This window comes from Diachasmimorpha longicaudata, chromosome 16, assembly GCF_034640455.1.
Source record: "Diachasmimorpha longicaudata isolate KC_UGA_2023 chromosome 16, iyDiaLong2, whole genome shotgun sequence".
In the NCBI taxonomy this organism is placed as follows: Eukaryota; Metazoa; Arthropoda; class Insecta; order Hymenoptera; family Braconidae; genus Diachasmimorpha; species Diachasmimorpha longicaudata.
The window spans coordinates 1,404,755-1,424,384 of NC_087240.1; the positions used below are offsets into that span (position 1 = coordinate 1,404,755).

A 19,630-nucleotide genomic window follows, 5' to 3' on the forward strand; every position below is an offset into this window, starting at 1 on the left:
AAGCCCTAGCCTTACTAACTTCCCTCCAAACCATTGACTCCCTTAAAATCGAACGCTCCGTTATCCTCTCAGACTCCCTCAGCGTTCTGACAGCTCTATCCCATCTTTCATACCAAAAATCTTCCTCTCATATATTCTATGAAATCCTCGAACTCTACTCAAATCTCTCCCTCAATGGATACCACATCTCTCTCATCTGGATTCCCTCCCACGCGGGAATCCCAGGCAATGAATTAGCTGATCGTCACGCCAAAGAGGCCATTACCAACGGCATCTTTCACAACACCTGCATCTCCCACTCTGACTTCAGAGAATCTTTCTCGAGGAGCCTGAAAGCCAAAACCGCCAAACTGCTCAGAACCCAAAGCATCCGTAAAGGCTCCCTCTACTTTAAACACTTTTACAAAGGTTTTCACCCCCCCCTGGTTCCTCTCCTTAGGTATTGACAGACGCCAAATCTCCTCAATCTCTAGAATGAGATCCAACCATTTCACCCTCAACGACAGCCTCTTCCGCAAAAATATAGTCAACTCTCCACTCTGTGAATGTCACCTTCCCGTAACCCTATCACATATTTTCTGGTTCTGCCCCTTATATACCAATGAACGGTACCCCCTTTGTGAAAGCTTTGAAAAAGTTAAAAATTTCCTCATTCAACATCCTAAAGCTCATCTCTCACCCAAGCACCAAAGTTGCCTTCCTCATTCACAACTACTTAAAATCTATCCACAAATCAGTCTAACCACTATTTCAAATCCTTCCCGCCTCCGAACTACACTACCTCACTCCCTACCTTACCACCTCCCACCCATTCACATGTAACGTTCCTACATTGGGAACAACGGTCGCAAGACTTGTAGTCAGAGTCAACCAAAAATTAGAAGAAGAAGAAGAAGAAGATATTGGATTTACAGCCCAACAAGCGCAAAGAAGTTTCACTTCAAAAACTATAAAAAATGACGGAAATAGAATGTTAGGTAACAAAAAATATAATCTGATTACCATCCTGTAGTGATACCATTAATAATTATGTATTTTTTCCAAAAATTCACTATATTTTACAATCGCCCCACTGTCTTCGAGATGATGGCAGGGGTTCCAAATATTGCTGTTGATTCTTCAGGTTACTGAGTCCGAGTTTACAAAAAGTGTCCATATATTCAGATCTTCCTGTGTAGAGTTGGGACCATGCGTGCAATGATTTGGGGTCTACAAATATGCAAAAGAATAGCTGACTTGAAGATATTCATTGTATGTGAATCAATTAATTACACCTGTAACATCTATCATAATTCAATTACCTCGGCTCAAATCAGTATGTTCAGCAGGTTCAATAACAGGGACACCAACAGAACTATATCGAAACCTAATTGGATCCCTATATCCGCTTTGCAGCTGAGAAACGGCAGAATTAATCGGTGACTTAATGGGTGAATCCGCTGCTGCCATTAAGGTCCGATATTTGAAGTTCCTAACTTCTGTGTTACCGTCATAAGCTGCCCGATAACCACTTTTCATTTCAGACATATCGGGATTTTCTAACATGTCACACATCAATGTTGTCAATTCTTGATTTACGTGCTTGATGTCTTTACAGAGATCTGCCTCTTTTTTTGTTAATTCTTTGTATCTGAAAAAAAATATGTGTATAAAATTTATGCACGACAGAAGTGAAACTTCTCACCCATAGATTGTTAAAAAATTTTCTCTGAATTTTTTGTGAAAAAATTAAAAATAATGTTCTTAATAATACAGTGAAGGCAAAAGCCACAATTTGGAAACAATTCTCTGCATTATGTGCAGACAGAAAATATACGTTGGAGAAGCCATAATTACGAGTGAAAACCCATACCATATGACGTGAAATGCCACACATTTAATTGTTTGAAATTGGAATGAAAAAAATAATCCAACCAAATACCCCTCGACCTTCAAAATTAATCGGATATTTCCCTCGGGATAAGTTTCGCAGAAAAACCCTCGCCCTTCGCGCTCGGGATTTTTAACCTGCAAAACTTATCCCTCTCGTCGCTAATTTTGAAGGTCTTGAGCCACACAGGACGATTTCAGAACATTTTGTCATTGAAAATTCGGGGAAATCTTGTGGAGAAACCAAATAGAATAGTCAATTTCTGTTCCATATTTCCCTGAAAATTAACAAAATACAAGGAAATTGCTGTCACTGCATTTTTGAACTCGGGGAACAGTGACACCGAAGCCCATTTAGGACAAAAAATTAGGAAATTGATCTCCAATATTGATATTAGAGTATATATTTAAATAAATTACGAGATTCTCATTTTCGGACCGCTTAAAATTCGGGAATTTTACTGAAGGATAAGTTAAACCCGAGATTTCATGATTTTCAAATGTGTAAAAAGCATTTGATGCCACTGGATTGGTATTTCCCCGTGAACTATCCCGATATTAATGAAAAGGTTTTATTAGTATTGTTCATCATATTCACAAAATGAGTCCTTTTCTTACTCCGAATCTATCGCGTTTTCGTTTCTCTCCTATGTCTCTTTCCGTCCGACTGCCGCACCATGCGCGCCATCCCCTCTCTTTTCCTGTCGCTTTTTCGTTACATACGATTTTGGATTTACAGCCCAACGAGCGCAAAGAAGTTTCACTTAAAAAAAAACGACTGTGACATTACTATTATATTCTATGTCATACTAGCGTCTGAGACGAACCCTAGCCTATAGTATAATCGTCTATGTGAAGGATTCCATCCCCATTCAGCCAGCTCGTGACTTGAAGCTTATGCATTTGGTTGATAAATTTTTACATAGTTAATCGACGCTGTAGGAGTTCGCCGGTTGTGTTATAGTATAGCCGCGCCATAGCGAACTCACGACTAATTAGTCGTTCCATCTTTTGTGAAAAAGATTGGAAGGAGTGGATTTCGAATCCTGGCCGTGAAGAGCGATTTGGATTATCGACCGTGTAATTTAATCAACCCGACCATGGTGATCAGCTTGTGTTGCTGGTGTGTTAACGAGTTGATCTAGTGCATTAATCAGTACCACGTGAAAAACACTCCTGAGATTGTGCTAGCCCGCTTTTTTCTATCATTTTCTATAGGTAGGTCCTTTTTCGGAAAATGCAAACAAAAGCCACTTCCAGAAAATATGAAAATATTTACAAAATTTTTATAAAATATAACAAATTTCTCCACCCTAATCTCAACATGGAAAAATCAATGGATAGATTTTATATGAATTGCACTACTATGGCATTGAAGAAATAATTTTTTTTATTCTTCATGTTTTAGGCGAGCAGAATCTGAATCCGAATTTGGTTCTCACGGCTCTTGATTTTATATCTAATCAGATCAATTTTGAAGTGAAACTTCTTTGCGCTCGTTCGGGTGTAAATCGAATATCGTATGTAACGAAAAAGCGACAGGAAAAGGGAGGGGATAGCGCGCGTGGTGGGGCAGTCGAACTGAAGGAGACCTGAGAGAGAAAGAAAAATGCGATAGATTCGGAGTAGGAAAAGACGAGAGCGGGGTAGCTTGTGTAGGGGGGGGGGGGATTGGCTCCGACGAAATGAGCCATGAGTATCATGGGAAGGGAGGGGAGAGCGCGGTAGGTAACACCACAATGTACCGACGTGTACGCACTGTAGCGGCTGCCATCTCCACGTGCTCCGGGGCGCCTGCGCAGACCGCGCATAGCTCACGGACTGGCAGACATTCGAATGCGCCGACGCAAAGGAATGGGACTGATGCGCAAGCGAAGCGCATGCGTAGAGCGTGAGCTGAGCGCGGGAGTATAGCGAGAGATTACAAATGGTAATTTCCGCCTCTACTACACGGATAGCGAATATTGTTGGAGACTCCTTGTTTTATTAAGATATACATATATTTCAAGAGTCGTGCAGCATTTGTTGGTTATCGAGGTTATATAGTGTTTCTAAGTGTTCAAGGTTATATAGAGAAGTGAGAAGTGTTATTAAATAGTCTAAAAAATATTAATCAGAGCTGCACATCATACCTAAATCTGATGCTCAGTTGTGGAAGAAATACAGAGATCGACTGCGTTCAAACAATAAACTAAATAAAGTGAAGAAAATCCCGAAAACCAGTGTTGAACGTGTCTGGGAATACCGAGCAAGGAAGAGGGCTATAAATTTACAACCACCTCCGAACCCTTCACTGGTAGACGAAATCGAACAGACCAATAATTTGGGCGATGGTAATGAGCCTTCCGCAACGTTAAACGCTGCAAATAGAATTTTCCACTGTATGTTTGTTCCACGGGTTGATGCAGACATCCCAGGGCCATCAGCAAGAGAGGATGACGTAAGAAGCATAACCATAAACCCTAACCTCCCTTACAAAGACTTCACTCAATTTAAGAATATACATAAAGAATTTGATAAAAAATTCAAGAATAATTCTTTCGCTTTTCCTTGCTCTATCTGTGATCGATTGTGGTTCCAAGAGGATTCGAGAGCTCCAGCCAATCAACATAGTGAGATTTCAGACACAATTGCACCAACAATGAATAGAGATGAAATGAAAATTTGCTACACCTGCCTTCGAACACTCAACGCTAATTCTATCCCAATATTGTCAGTATATAATAGCTTCTCATGTGTACAAATACCTGCCCATCTTCCACCCCTCGATTCGGTATGAGAAAGACTCATATCACCGAGAATTCCATTCATTCAAATACGGCGATTACGGCATGGACATGGACAATATGGAATATATGGACAGATCATGAATGTTCCAGTTGAAGTGGATATAGTGGTGAAACATCGTCCACGACATCTTGATGACGATCATTGCATCAATGTACACATTAAGAAAAAGAAAATTCACAAGTCCAGTCATTTGAGTGGTCTCATCAACAAGAGAACAATTAAGGCTTGGCTGCAGTATCGAACCAAAGAATTAACGATATCATAAAATTTATACATAGAGCATTATTGGCATATACTCCCTCTGGCGCAGCAGAATTAGAAGAAGATTTAACCACTATGCCCATGATTTTAAGTGGTGATTTTAATGTAAATTTTGCCTTGAAAGAAGCTCAACCACTTGTACAATTTTTAGAAAGTAAATTTAATCTAAAAATGAATAATAACCCCAAAGACTCAACACCCAGATCAGGCACTAGAATCGGTGCAATTTTCTCAAGATATTTAAATAATTTACAATTCCGAGTTTTCATTTTATATTTGTCAGATCACAAACCAATTGTATCTTTTCTTGAACATGAAAGTATGGAAGTGAATGAATAGATTTTTTATAAATGGCGGCGAAAACGTCAACTAACTTTTTTTTTCATTAACCTAACACCCTTAGAAATTCCCCAATAATGAATAGTGGCTTCGGTTATCGGGGAAATAATTCTATCTCATAAAACTTGCTGTATTTTCATTTCAAGTGCCCATCGAGATCCATGAAGTTTCACTTCTATCGCCTAGCTTTCTAGGCTGATAATTTTTTTTATTGGAGGGGTTAGAGGTATCAGGAGAAAGTTTTCAACAAAAAACTCTTTCACCTATATTGTAAAGGTATGTGGTTATTCACACATTTCCCCGGACTGGAGTAGAGATAATGGAACGCATGCAACTTTTCCATTGCACTCATATCGACACCCAAAAACGATCGTCTCAGTTCATATGCTCTCAACGGATTCTCACATAAAGGTTCATATTCACATGTTGTTGGAAATCCCACGAAATTCCGGGCCCTCCCTTCCCCCGCGACGATACATCGACCGCTCGACCCCCTGGATCAAAACAGTCCTCTGTTACCAAGGGGGATCATTGGAATATTTCCCAATTTGGGGCGCCACGTCCCGGAGGCCTCAACCCCGGAAATGCGTGGTAAATCGCTAAGGACATGTCACGTGGGAACAATTAGGCCAATTGTCGCCGGTGACCCCACTCACTCTCACTCTCATCGTGTGGATCGTGTACAGTGAACAGCTCAGTGATCGTTACATCTTGTAACGTGACATTTTCTACGGGGGTCGGAAAATGCCCATCACCTTCGCCCTACTTCCCCTTTATCTAATTAGACTCAAAAATTTAAATCAATGGGCGCCAGATACTTTTTAAGCCGGGAGTATCAAACCGGAATTTAGGCTGAACCTCAATCATTAAGTCCTAAAATACGCAAAAACGAAAACGTAACTGAAATCTATATCTAAAAGAAAAAGAGAGGCAATTAGATTTCGTGGAAAGGTAACGGTCCTCGGGTCGCTCAGTGTGCTTGGTTATGGAGAGAGGGGTGAGTTTCAGGTGGAACCAGAGGTATTGGCTACAAAATAAGGGATCTAGGAGGGGAGAAATAAAAAAAAAGTCACGAGAATAGGCAAATTACGGAGATTCTTCGAAATTTTCCGCCCTCCTAATTATCTACAAATAATATGCAAAACTTTACTAACATTAATTCTCTTCGACATTTCCTTTAATTTCTTTCAATTTTGGCCAGGATTAACAACCCTGGATAATCTTTAATAAATTCCCAATTGCTATCAAAGCTTCGGGATATATTACTAAATACTTCGTCTAATTCCCTAAATACGTATCCCTTAAAAATTCTCCTCCGAACAAGGTGCAAATAATCAACAAATAGAGATTTTGCAGCGCATCTAATATAACGCGTGCGAGAGAGAGACAGAGATAGAGAGCGAGAGAGACGGATGCGAAACCCACCACGCTCGGGGGACATTTTCAAAGGCCGGAAAACACGCTTCCGGAGATTCGCGAAAACGCCTAATCCGTAGAGGCGAACATCAAAAACTTTAGCCCATTAAATCGCGATAATCTAGTAGATGCTCCCAGTAAAATTTCAACAATGTCTAATCATTTCTGGCCGTACAGGATCACCGTAATCCTGTCGGAAGCGCGAACACTCTTCAATGGGCCCACCCAAGGCGTTACACCAAGGGGGGGAATTAACCGGTGAACCGGCGATTTAACATATCCCGAAAACGACTGAGTGGATTTCCGAAATCCAACAGCCTATTTTAAGAGAATACTCCCCCGAACAATCTCACAAAATGTGAGAGATTTCGCATCATTACTGGCCGACCGGGAACCATTAGAAGTTCCGGCGGAATTTCGATCGGGAGATCGAACGGGGGGATGATGCAATCGCCACCCCGCTCTATCCTTTACACTACTACACAATACCGCAACCATTATTTCATCCTTTCTTTTATTGACTCATTACGGCTTGGAATTACCCAAAAAGACACACTAATTAAACTCTCCAAAAGGATTTTTGGGCCAGGTAAAACCTGGAGAACACTCGTACCCTATTGACGGGTAAATCGTTACAACTTGGGGAAATGATTATTAACCCTGATCGTAAACCACCCGGAAGTGGAGAAAGGGCGCTTTGGGCTTAACCCAAAGCGAATAAATAATACAATTAACTCACCCTTAAATCTAGGCGTCTACGCCTGCCTTTTCCCTTCATTTTGGACTCAACAAAACTTTATTGTAAACGGGTTAAACTTTTCACTTATCCCTTCGATTAACGGATCCCGACTGATCGATCACGTCGATGTGATCTGATGGGGACGGACCGGGAGGCTCCGCCCTCTTTCCCGAGGTCCTCCCGAAATTTTCCGAGGGGCACCGCGTAGTGTCACCCTCTCTACTCTAATTAGTCCAACCGTAGTCCTGATTCTCCCTTTAACCGACCGGGCTCTAGGGACGTGATTGCTCACTAGGGTTTCTGGGGTTTTGGCGCTTCCTGCGGGTTTGACTCTCCGGGATCTAAGGGGGTTAAATAAATGTATTAAAAAAAAACCGAAAACTAATGACGCAAACCCTAAACAGCCTGGCAATTCGTCGAAGGCAGGGGCTGTACCTGCTTCGAGCGACCTTCCACCAAAAAAGAAACTAAAACGTAGACAATTAATCCCCCTCAAATCCGCTTTTTGGAGCGCCGGTATTTCAGCCGGGCTTATTCAAATGTCCGTAGAATTAACGGAGGGTGAATCCCATATAAAACTACCGAACGACTCGTAATTTGGCCCTTCTTCGCGATAATTTTAATGGGCCCACAAAACTCATACTTGGGTCGGTAAAAGGCGAACAAATTCCTTAATTGACCACCCGAGGGTGGAAGGGAAGATCTGAAAATCCGTATTTTCCGGGTTTAGCCACACCGGGGTGGAATAGTACAAAATAAATCGAAATTTCTCCCTCTCTTCCCTCTCACTCACGCTTTTTAAACTACTCGTCGTTTCGGGATTTGGTGTTCTCCCTCCCGTCTTTGGGTTCTCAACAGACATCCCCAAATGTCTGTTACAATCTAAAACCTCCGGAATACAACTCATACAGTTTTCTCTAATTAATTATATTGACTGCCCATAACTCAAGCAAAACCATTGTGCAATTTCAGACTCCTCAGTTTTATAATAAATTGACAAATCAGTTATAACTCTAAACCGTGAATTTGTGTGCTGTGAATTGTACCACCCCCCCTCATTTTCTCATCACCCCCTCTCACACTCTATCGCTATCTCACCCACCTCACTCTCCACAACCCAGGCTTCTCCTCAAACACATGTCCATATTCTGTCAACGCATCCTCACCTAAAAGCTCTTTTCTGAGCCGATAGCACTATTCGAACAAAACCCCTTCATTCCCTCCCTTTTACAAAATCATGAGATATCTTCTGAAATAATCGAGATATGAAAAGAAGTAATGAAACAACATTAGGGCAAATTTTATCGAGGAATCTTTTGTATGTAACCGTTTATTCGACATCTCCAACCCTCCTGATGCACAACTGATTCGAAAGGCCATAAATCATGATACGGAAAACCATCTTCGGATTCCATTTTGGCATGCCAGAAAACAGTTTTTCGATCTTCAGATCAGGATTGACACATTTGTTATTACTGCCAAAATTTCTTTTCTTTTTCAAATTTTTGCAAGAGACTTTTTCTTACCTTTTGAGTTGATTTAAAAACCGTATGATAATAGAAAAAAATTGCAGTGTCTTCCTGAAGTGGATTGATCTGACATTTCCTGAAATCTATAAAAATTGTTTTTTTCATCATTTTCAAGTTACACTCGAATATTCCATAATATTTCATTAACATTCAGACTCATTTCACCATCACGGAAATCAATAGTATAGTGAGGGTTTTAAGATTTTTTGATAAATGGGACAATAACTTTTAATATTAACAAAAGACTTAGAAATTGCGACAAGGATTTTCTGTCACTTGAGTTAGTTCATTGTGGAATGTAGAGTTTAGCCTATATGTTTATTTTGTATCTTTTATAGTTTTTCCTAGTGGTAATAATTTAGCTTGAAGTGTTTATTATAATTGAGTGATAGTTTTTTGGCATGCATGCCTTTTTTGGGGCTTTTGTGTGAGGTCCATTGGAGACAGTGTGCCGATAGAACAACAATGGATGGTTTGTTCTAGTGCATTGAAGAAGGGGAAAACTATAGATGAGAATAAGTAAGATTCGGAGTTGTAGACAAGTTAGTTCGTTTTGAGTTTTTGGAGAGAACATACTTATTTTAATCGCGGCATATTTTTACCTTTTAATCAACATTATTGTACCAAGTTGATACTTTATTATTATTATAGTTCTTTTTGAAATAGATTTTTTCACATTTATTTCTTGCCCACCACATTGATCCTACAATAAAATCAGCAAGAAGCGGTTTCAGTACACCAGTGTATGCACTTATTATTGAGGTAGTGTCATATACCGGGTGATGAACCCCTCTTACTCAATCAAATATTGTTAAAACTAATGAACCTACAGATAGATTCCCCCCCCCCCGCCTCTTACCCGGCCCAAGTTAGGAGCCGAACCACTCGGGCTATAATTTTCACCAATCAAAAATGGATCCAAACGAACCCCGGATTATGTTGCGTGTACACGGACGGAAGTATACACCCGGATTCTGATCACGTTGGTACCACCTACTATTGTACCAACCTTATACATAGCCGGATGACACAATGTGACCATAACAGCTCAGTCTGCATATCACAATGTATCGCACTCGACATGGCTCTGAATCTAGCCCTACAACCCAGAGGCCTAAGGTTCCTCATACTCTCCGATGCTCTGAGTACTCGTTAGAGTTTTCAATCAACAAAACTCGATCCCAAAAAGAAATCCTATTTTCTAGATACCAAATCGACATGTAGGAAATTCAAAAATAACGACCGCCATCGCTGTATATTATTCTATTGGATTGCCATACACAGAGGAAGCAGTACTAGGGTAATGAGAGAGCTGATAAATTAACCAAAGAAGCATCACAATATGATGACATTAATTGTCTGGTCCCTCCCACTGATCTCAGATCCAAATACACGAATGATGAAAAACAAAATACGATAACGGAAATTGGACACCAAGGGAAAATAAATCGTAAAGGAGTGGAATATATTTAAATCTTTTACAGAGAGACTTTCAAAGCATTGTACAAAGATACTAACAAATACCCGAAGGCTTTGATTTTATGGCTAAATAGAGTCAGAGCTAACCGTTACCACTTTGAAGGCCTCTCTACGCAGAATCAACATAGTTGACGACCCGAGTTGTCTTTGCGGACACGAAATACCAGACATTGACGATCATATCCTTTCATTCTGCCTCAACCTGGACAATGAGAGGTCAATAATAATGATACTCTTGACAGAACTACAGCGACTGAAAATACCGAACAACTGAATGTTGCCTCTGTGAAAATCAACAAACTCAAAAGTACTCACAACCTTACGTAAATATATTATGAAAATAGGACAATATATATTGTATTTCAAATTCAATGCAATCAAAAACCTAAAACAAATTAATTCATAATGTAAAGGAACCACGTACCCTTGAGCAATTTATACAATAGAAAAAAAGTCACTGTATGATACATAAAAATCATATCGAATCTCATCTGTCGTATCTCCGTCCAGTCAATTTGCCTTTTCATTATCCGCAATGCCGCAATGGGAAGATACCAATAAAAGAGACATTGCAGTTTGTGGATTATTTTTAGTGATTTCTACAGATTTTTCCCAATTTACGATATGTACGAGTTTATTTTGCCTATTAGTGTGCCAGAGTATAGGGCCTGACATAAACTGGGGGAATGGGAGATTATTATTTAATCCCCTCTTGCAGTCTACAATAATGATGATATAATTTTTATGGCGGTGACTGGTGTTGTCAAAGAGGATAGACTGAAGTAGTGGCTCAGTTCTGAAGGTTTGAGGGACGCCAGCGGCATCGTAGTACCTCAGCCCAGAAGTGGCAGGGCGCCCACACGCAATGCTGGGGTGTCTGCCTGTCAGCCGGCTCAACAATTCCTTAGTAGCAGTCCCATTGTCAGAGGGACTAGTTAACAATGGAGGTGTAGTCCTCTGCACCACCGAAATGCTTCTTTTTCCATTGAAATTCGATAATACTAGGATGAGCAGAAATCTCTGGAAACGAGTCATCTGACTCTTTCCCAGGAATGCTTATATGGGAAGGAATCCAAATAAATGTGACCTCTATGTCATTGAGGGATAGTAGTAAGCAAAGTTCAAGGATTTAGTAGATGATGTAGGACGTGAATTAGAGAAAAGTTCGAGAGCACTACGAGGACGATTAGGGAGTCTGTTAACATTAGGGATTTTGAGATGTTTCGGTGGCGGATCTTCTATAGGGCAGTCAGGATTGCAAGGGCTTCGGCTGTAAGGATTGAGGTGTAAGTCGAGAATTGCCGTTTTATTATAATATGGAGTATTGCAATAAATCCTGCAAAACCGACGAGTGAGCCGTCGTCGGTTTTGCATCCAACCATATAGATTCGGGTATGGAGGTCAAGGCTTTTGGAGCACAGGTGTTCTGAGAAAATGGTAGCAGAGTTTTTGCCAACTGGAAGTTCCCTACTCAGCGAAGTGTTGATTGTGAGAGTAATATTAATTAGGCTAAATGGGAATTGGTATGGGACTGAGTGGAAGTGGGACTACATTTGGGGACGGTCTTGAAGCAGTCTTCTGTAGGAATGGTATACAGGGAAGTTGGATCGGATGTGGTGTATATTCATGTTTTTTGAATTGAAAAGTTCTTATGGCGCGTTGGGCGCTTTTGTGGGTTCGCATTTTCAGCCGTTCTCGCGACAGATGAGATTTTACACAGATATACTGCGCGTGTATTCTTATAATATATGTATACTATACGCGCTCTTTGCATGGGCATTCGTTCGTGCCCTCGCGACAGACGAGATTGAGAGTTTTTTATATTTATTTTATAAATGAATATTAAGCGGAAAACTCATTTATTTAAATATTTCATTTGACTTGTGTTGCTGCTATGGTATAAATAAAAAAAAACAAATCTAAAGTGTTAATAGAATTAATAAAAACATTGTTGTAGTGCTTTTGTATACTATAGTGTTACTATATTTTGTATACATTATTACAACTGCTGCTCGTCATCACGTACGTAAATTATTATTTTATTTGGTAAATTTGGTTACGTACATGATACGTACATAAACAAATGCAACACGTTATTAAATAAAATTATCTAAAAAATGAGAAACACGTGGGGTACATATATGTTTATAATAGTGTACAATACTATTAGTATACGCATAGGTATATATCAGCTGTCTCTTTCTTCGGCTAGGGAGACAACTTCCTGTTTTACCAACAGTTACATTACAAGAATACAAGTTTGGCGCTAGCGTTTAAAAAGGCGCTGTATTTAAAGTTTAAAGTTGATAAATTTTTACAAAATTACAGAAAATCTCGAAATTTTGGGGAATTAGGAAAATTAACTCTATGCTCATTTCAGCTAAGAATTAAAAGTTATCGGAAAGCCGGAAAAGTAGGAAAACCTGAAAAATCGAAAATATACTCATTTTATTAGAGAATTTCACTAGGGACGTGATTTGATGGTCGGAAAATTGCTAAAAATTATGGGAACTTGATTTTTGATGTGAAACATCTATAGGCGCACCCCTAAACTGAATCGTTGGCGTGGCGATACTTGTCGTGGCGAGCATTCGCCAGGCTATACTAAGGTATGCCTATCTATATTCTGTGTAGTAGAGTGTACGGTGTGGCTTCTCACTCAGTTCGACGTTGTTGTTTACTACGGTACACATAACCTGCGTTTTATTTAATTTTTCATTTTAATTTTTGACAATAAAATATGTGTGACAGTGATAACTCAGAAGATCAAAGTGATCAACCTTGTGCAAAGAAAGTGAAACTACACTATGGTATACTACCAAGTCATCAGTAAGTAGATTGTATTTTTCAAGTCTCCATAAATGTAATTATTATATTTTTATATTTAATTAATTATATTCATATTAATCATATTAATAATTTATATAAATTATATTAATATTATCTTCAATTAAGTATTCTTTTATTATTCATGAAGGAATTAATATAGAAAAATTTATTAATAAAATTTATATTTGCAAATCTTTAGTCATATATTGCAATAATTGACTAAGATTTGAGTTCAATGAGTATATTGAAACCACACTTAAAATTTTTTTTTTTTGTGTATTTCAATATCATATTGTTTTAAATATTTCAGTTCCCAACAATCATCAGAAGGATCACAAAATATTATTATTGAAACTGGACGTCACCCTGATCAGTTAAACACAAGGCATACTATCAATGTTGTGTAAGACTTTATTAGTCGAATAGTACCAGACTATTTTAAACTATTGCATCTATTGGAAATATGTGTTCTTCACATGTTAAACTACAAGACGGAAGTGAATTAATTATGATTGTAATATACATTTCACCTAATAACAAAATGGATCATCTCATTTCATTTTTACATGAAAAGTTATTTCCTTATAGTCAAACAGGTTCAATAATTCTTAAAACGAATAAACATAAACTACCATTATTTTTAGCTGCATATTTCAGTGTAAATTTTGCAAGAGCTGAATCAATGCCGTTAATGACATTTCTTCAAAAAGAATTTCAATGGCAAATCAATCACGATCCAAAAGAATCTACTACCAAATATGGAACAACAATAGATGCTGTATTTGTGAGATATCTTGATGGTGTTTCATCCAATACTTTTGTAACGTACTTTAGTTATCATCGACCAATCGTCACAGTGATACCGGCAGAGGAAAAATCGAATATAACTATTATTGAAGCCACAGATGAAAATATTTAAATTGTGGCAACTTGATACTATTATCGAATTTTTATATCATGTAAATAAATGTTTATTAAATAAAGTTACCATTTACTGTAAGAATCTCGTAATACTTCATTTTTTCATTAGGCTATATTTAATTCCTGTAATAATATTATCTTTTATGCATATTACTTGTACACACACGATGTTTCACATCTGCCAGGCGTCCCATGACGGCTCATTTTTTTATGTGCAATTTCTCATGTCGCGAGCGCACCTAAAAAAGCTCACCCAAAAAAGTGCCCAACGCGCCATAAGTTCAAGTTTTCACTTTTGCCGGCACTCCCGGAGTGCAACCCTTCGTGTTTCTTTCTATAGTATTGGGTAGGGACGGAAGTTTTTCGAGAAAGAGATGTTTTGAGAAATCGAAACTATCTTCACCATGAAACGGTCGGATAGTTGGGAGATTCTGTGAGGGGGTTAAGATGTTTCAGCTAGCACAACATTTGTGGGTGCGGAATTACGGAAGCCAATTACCAATCTGATAGTAAAATATTGAAGGTTGTTTAGTTTCTCAAAGTTACTGTGGTTGGAGTATTGTAAGATGTGACTTCCATATTCAGGGCAACTGCGCAGGAGTCGTCGGTAGAAGATGAGGAGAATCCGCGAATCGGCACCGTAGTGAGTGTCTCTCACATATTTCATCAGAGAGATGATTCTGCTTCCTTTTTGGGAAATGGATTTTCTGTGGTTAGATAAGGTTAATCTGCAGTCAAGGGTAATCTGCAGAAATTTGTGGATTCATCAGCAGTGATCGGGGAGTTGTCGATGATTGTGGGGTATTTAGGGGGGCTGAAATGTTTTTTGGAGGAGATCACAAGCTGAGATTACTCGGGAGAGGTTTCGAGGCGTTCTTCGGTTAGATATTCTGAAATTCTTTTAACTGCTTTTTCTACTGATGATATGGCAAGTTCGAGTTTACGGTTGTGTGAGTAAATGGTAAGCTTATCAGCAAACCACAGTGACTTGGCATCATTGCCGTGGTATAATGGGATGTTTGGGTGGTAAATGTTGAAAAGGATATGGCTAAGGACAGAGCCTTGGCCTGTACCTATATTTGTTGGGACAAGATCTTGTAGGTTGCCCTATATTACAATGAGCAGTTGACGATATGTTAGGACAAAAAGGATGAAGTTAGAGATTCCAAGGGGAATGCCTCTGCGTGCTGGATTTTTATAGACTGTGTAGGGGTCTATGTTATCAAATGCTCCCTTGATGTCAAGGAAGCCGCAAGAGGTAAAGTGATTAATGACGAAGCCTGTAAGAATTTCGGTGGTGAGGATCGAAAGATTCTCAGTGCCAGAGCGCATTGTTCTGAAACTAAATTGGGTGTTGGGAAAGAAGTATTGGTCTCCAGCCACCATGTGAGTCTGTGGGATACAATAGCATCGCACAGCTTGAGGAAGCAGAAGGCGAGGGCAACAGGGCGAAACTTGTTGGTGGATGGTTCTGGGAGGAGGTAAATTGTCTCCAGGGATCCAGCAATTGGCCATTGTTGAGTAACTCGTTATCGATACTGAGGTGAAAGAGTTTATATTCTGGGGGTAATTTGTTTATTAAATTTTATTTATTTATGTTAATTAAATTTTATCAAGCGTGGGGATGATTCCTTTCGAAGTGAAACTTGTTTGCGCTCGTTGGACTGTAATTCCAATATCGTATGAAACGAAAAAGCGACACGAAAAGGGAAGGGATGCAGCGCGTGGAGGGGCAGTGGGACGGAAGGAGACATGGGAGAGAAACTAAAACGCGATAGATTCGGCGTAAGAAAAAACGAGAGCGAGGTAACATGCGTAGCGGGGCATTAGCTCCGACGAAACGAGCCATGAGTATCCAGGGTAGGAGGGGGAGAGTAGGGTGGGTAACCACAATGGAGGTACGTGTACGCACGGAATATCGATGAACGACATATGCGATTATTGGCATATACTCCCTCTGGTGCAGTAGAATTAGGAGAAGATTTGCACACTATGCCAATGATGTTAAGCGGCGATTTCAATGTCAATTTTGCCTTGGAAGAAGCTCAACCACTTGTACAATTTTTGGAAAGTGAATTTAGTTTAAAAATGAATAATAATCCCAAAGAATCAACAACCACATCAGGCACGACAATAGATGCATTTTTCTGAAGATATTCAACTAATTTATAATCACCTGTTTTCCTATCATATTTTTCATACCACAAACTAATTCTATCTTTTGTTGAACTTGAAATTATGGAAGTGAATGAATAGATTTTTTATCAATGGAGACGAAAACATCAACTATCTTTTATCCTTAACCGAACACCCTTAAAAATTCCAGAATAATGAATAGTGGCTTCTGTTATCGGGGAACTATTTCCAGCTCATAAAACGTGCTGGCTAGGGTGTGTATTTTCGTTTGAAGTGCCCATCGAGATCCATGAAGTTTCACTTCTATCGCCTAGCTTTCTAGGCTGACGTTTTTCTATTCATTTTTTATACAATTATAAACCCAACACTACGAACGCCGGCTAACACCTAACTAACCTAATCATTTGGTTGTCCTTAAATACTAAAAGTGCCATCTGCTATCCTCGTCTTGCTCACTCAGGCCTAAACCTCCCTATATTACTTTATAATCTAACCCCGGTCCCTTACTTCCACTGGGCACTTCCCCGACGGACCTCGGGCCCGCACCATACTTTATGGCTTAATGCTCGACTTTGAAAAAATATTCCATCAATAAGGGTTTTCCCCACTAACAGTCCTTCACTTAAAATTAAAATATATATCCCACACATATTCTGAGATAATCTCAAAAATCTGATCCCCAATCACCAGTAACTCATCCTGATACACGATTTCACACTGAACTTTATTCTTAAACTAATCCCTACAGTTATTTATTTCATTTTATCAATCGAAAACAGATATTTTATATTTTTTATAAAACAAATAATTGGGGGGATTGATTTATGTGTGTAGTCTGAAATCGTGTATTAAGATGATAAAAAATATGACATATCTGTCTTCAATTTATGAAATAAAATAAACAATTGTTGGAATTAATGTAAGTATGAAGTTCAGAGTGAAATTGGGATCGGGATGAGTTCATTCTATTCGAAATTAGTTTTGGATGAATCTCTGAATCGATATGAGATGGGGAAATTTTTGTTCATATATCTGGAGTCTTTTTTTGGGACATTAGTCGTATGATACGTAACTCAGTCCCGTAGTATAGATGCTGGAAGTTTACCCCTCTTGGTTTGAAAAAATGATTGAAATCTCATAAAAATCACAAATAATTTTTGAAAAAAATGGCCAAATCCACGTTTCAGCGCATTGTGTTTTGCACAATTTCGTCAACTTCACAGGTTTGAAAAAATGCTAAAAATAAAAAAGAACCCCAAGCTTGTATAAATACACTGCTTTAGTTATGATGCTACTACTCTGAGTACAACGTCTACTCCAAAAACGCCTGATATTGGGTTGAAAAAAAATGTTATATAAAAACTGCAGGACTAACGAGGATTTAGATTAGGAAGTTCTGTGTCCTCAATCATACTTCAGGATCACAAAGTATGTTGCCACAGGAGGTGTGTGCAGATTATAAGATAATAATGTGTTTTATTTCAATCAATTCGAATTCCTCCATGGCTTAAACTCAGAGCTCCCCAATAGTGCAGCCCTGGGATCAGAGAGATTTATTAGGTTATACCATCTGATAATCAGCTATCCACAGATCAATAAATCTGGTACAGTAAGGCACCAATGATGTTTTTGCCCAAGGACAGTTCTTGAACTTAATCCTGTAATGTAGGACCTATATCTACAGTGAATAGCAGCTCTCATCTGATGGGGTGTTTAGAAACTGCGCCACATACGTTGGTCCCACCATTTTTTCGAATATTTTTTTGTGTAGAAGTAATATTTCCGAAATAGATCGCCTTAACAATGTAATTGCCAAGATTGCCTTCCAACTTCGTCTTATTCGACTTAAATGTCTGGTATATTTTGAGGATGCGATTAATATAAGGGGAGCACTGAAAAAAATGATGAAAATCAACGAATTATATTAAATGAAAGTCAAAAATTTTGCAGAAGCATGTTGAGGTTCTTCCTCTAAGAACTCAAAGATATCAAAATTATGAATTATTCAATAGAGAATTTTGAATTTTGTTCTACATCTCAGTCTTCAAAAATTTCATCCGTTCCGAAAATTTTGGGGGATCCAACAAATTAGCTATCGAGATAAACTTTGTGAAAATTTAATCAAGTTCTATTGTACAACCCCCTACAAGTTTCAGATTTTGATATATTCCATAAAAAAGTTAGTTGAAAAAATCATTTAGGAAATTCTGAGACTTTGGGCAATTACAACGTTCCACCTAAGCAGTAGATTCAAATGACCGTGAGCTTCCTGACTAAGACATAAAATTCCTCTTTCGTTTGGAGGTCACCCACAAAACTCCTTAATTTATTGTTGTAAAGTTTTCGTTACCTGGTCAGAGGATTTCCAATTTTATGGACATCACATCGACAATCATCTGGATCCATCTTGGGTAGATATAATCTTCTATCAGAATTTTTCGGTGGTGGCCTTGGTGTAGAAATTTTCGAAAATGATGAATGAGGCCAACTAAATTCGGCACCGCTTGTGGTAGTAAAAGAATTCACTGGGGTGTCCATGGTCAACGCGCTCAAACTGAAATTTCTCTTATTTAAGATTAATTTGTGTAAATACTAATTCGAGACCATTTGTGTACGCATCAAGTACAGGCATATCCGTAAATGAGAATTAATGGTGAAATAGGCAAGTTATGAAATATTGAAAATACTAATCCTCAAGTGTACAATTCAGATTCCAAATCATTTTATTAACCAATAATTTAGGTCGGATAGTTGATGATTATTTGGTTATTTTGAATATGCCTTTCCCATCCCAATGTGTATTTCAGTTACTTTCAATTAGATATAGGTATGAAAGAATGTTTTAACTACTATGATTTGTAAGTTTTTGAAACTTTTAATATAAAAAATGTCTAAAATCAAAAAGTATCCTCGGTAAGGACCTGACGTACGAACCTTACACATGTCTCAATTTGATTAAAAAATACTATTACTCTAACTATAAACAATGGCATACAGTATTACTTGAAATAATCAATCAAAAGTCATCGTGGAGGGGTATGGCTGCATGCTTGATGTACCTATTGATCTTTTATCAGGCGCAGGCTTGGAAACTGTCTTCAGATATTTTGCCAATGCGTTTTTCGCCAGAATAAGGAAAAATACTACCAGTCTGTATGCAACATAATGAACCACAGCTTTGACGAGTGTTAAACTGATTCGAGAAACATTTTCATCTATTTCCATAGTAATTTTATATTATTCACATAAAATTTTGTGGTTCAAGGAAAACTTCTGAATAATTTACACGTGAAGTTTGCAATGATATAAAAAAATGAAGGAA

General features: G+C 38.5%; 1 protein-coding gene across 3 annotated transcripts; it reads right to left on the reverse strand.

Moving 5' to 3' along the window:
* Nucleotides 1-948: 948 nt before the first annotated feature.
* LOC135169951 (uncharacterized) lies at nt 949-19,628 on the reverse strand. Of its 3 annotated transcripts, none has more exons than XM_064135379.1 (4): nt 19,368-19,507; nt 18,659-18,862; nt 1,302-1,630; nt 949-1,209 (listed from the first exon to the last, which is right to left on the reverse strand). In XM_064135379.1, exons 2-4 carry the CDS (start codon nt 18,844-18,846, stop codon nt 1,052-1,054), a joined length of 675 nt encoding a protein of 224 aa, XP_063991449.1. In that variant the 5' UTR covers nt 18,847-18,862; nt 19,368-19,507; the 3' UTR covers nt 949-1,051. The 3 variants fall into 3 exon arrangements, with proteins under 3 accessions (XP_063991449.1, XP_063991448.1, XP_063991447.1); XM_064135378.1 differs by having other exon boundaries at nt 18,659-18,873; nt 19,312-19,450; XM_064135377.1 differs by having other exon boundaries at nt 953-1,209; nt 19,312-19,628.
* Nucleotides 19,629-19,630: the final 2 nt, after the last annotated feature.

What these genes read in the sequence shown, in the direction of transcription:
- LOC135169951 (XM_064135379.1), bottom strand. Translation starts at nt 18,846, where the DNA reads ATGGACACCCCAGTGAATTCTTTTACTACCACAAGCGGTGCCGAATTT. An exon ending in ATTGGAAATCCTCTGACCAG is followed by an intron (nt 1,631 to 18,658) that starts GTAACGAAAACT and finishes ATTTTTTTTCAG; the next exon opens with ATACAAAGAATTAACAAAAA. An exon ending in ACATACTGATTTGAGCCGAG is followed by an intron (nt 1,210 to 1,301) that starts GTAATTGAATTA and finishes GCATATTTGTAG; the next exon opens with ACCCCAAATCATTGCACGCA.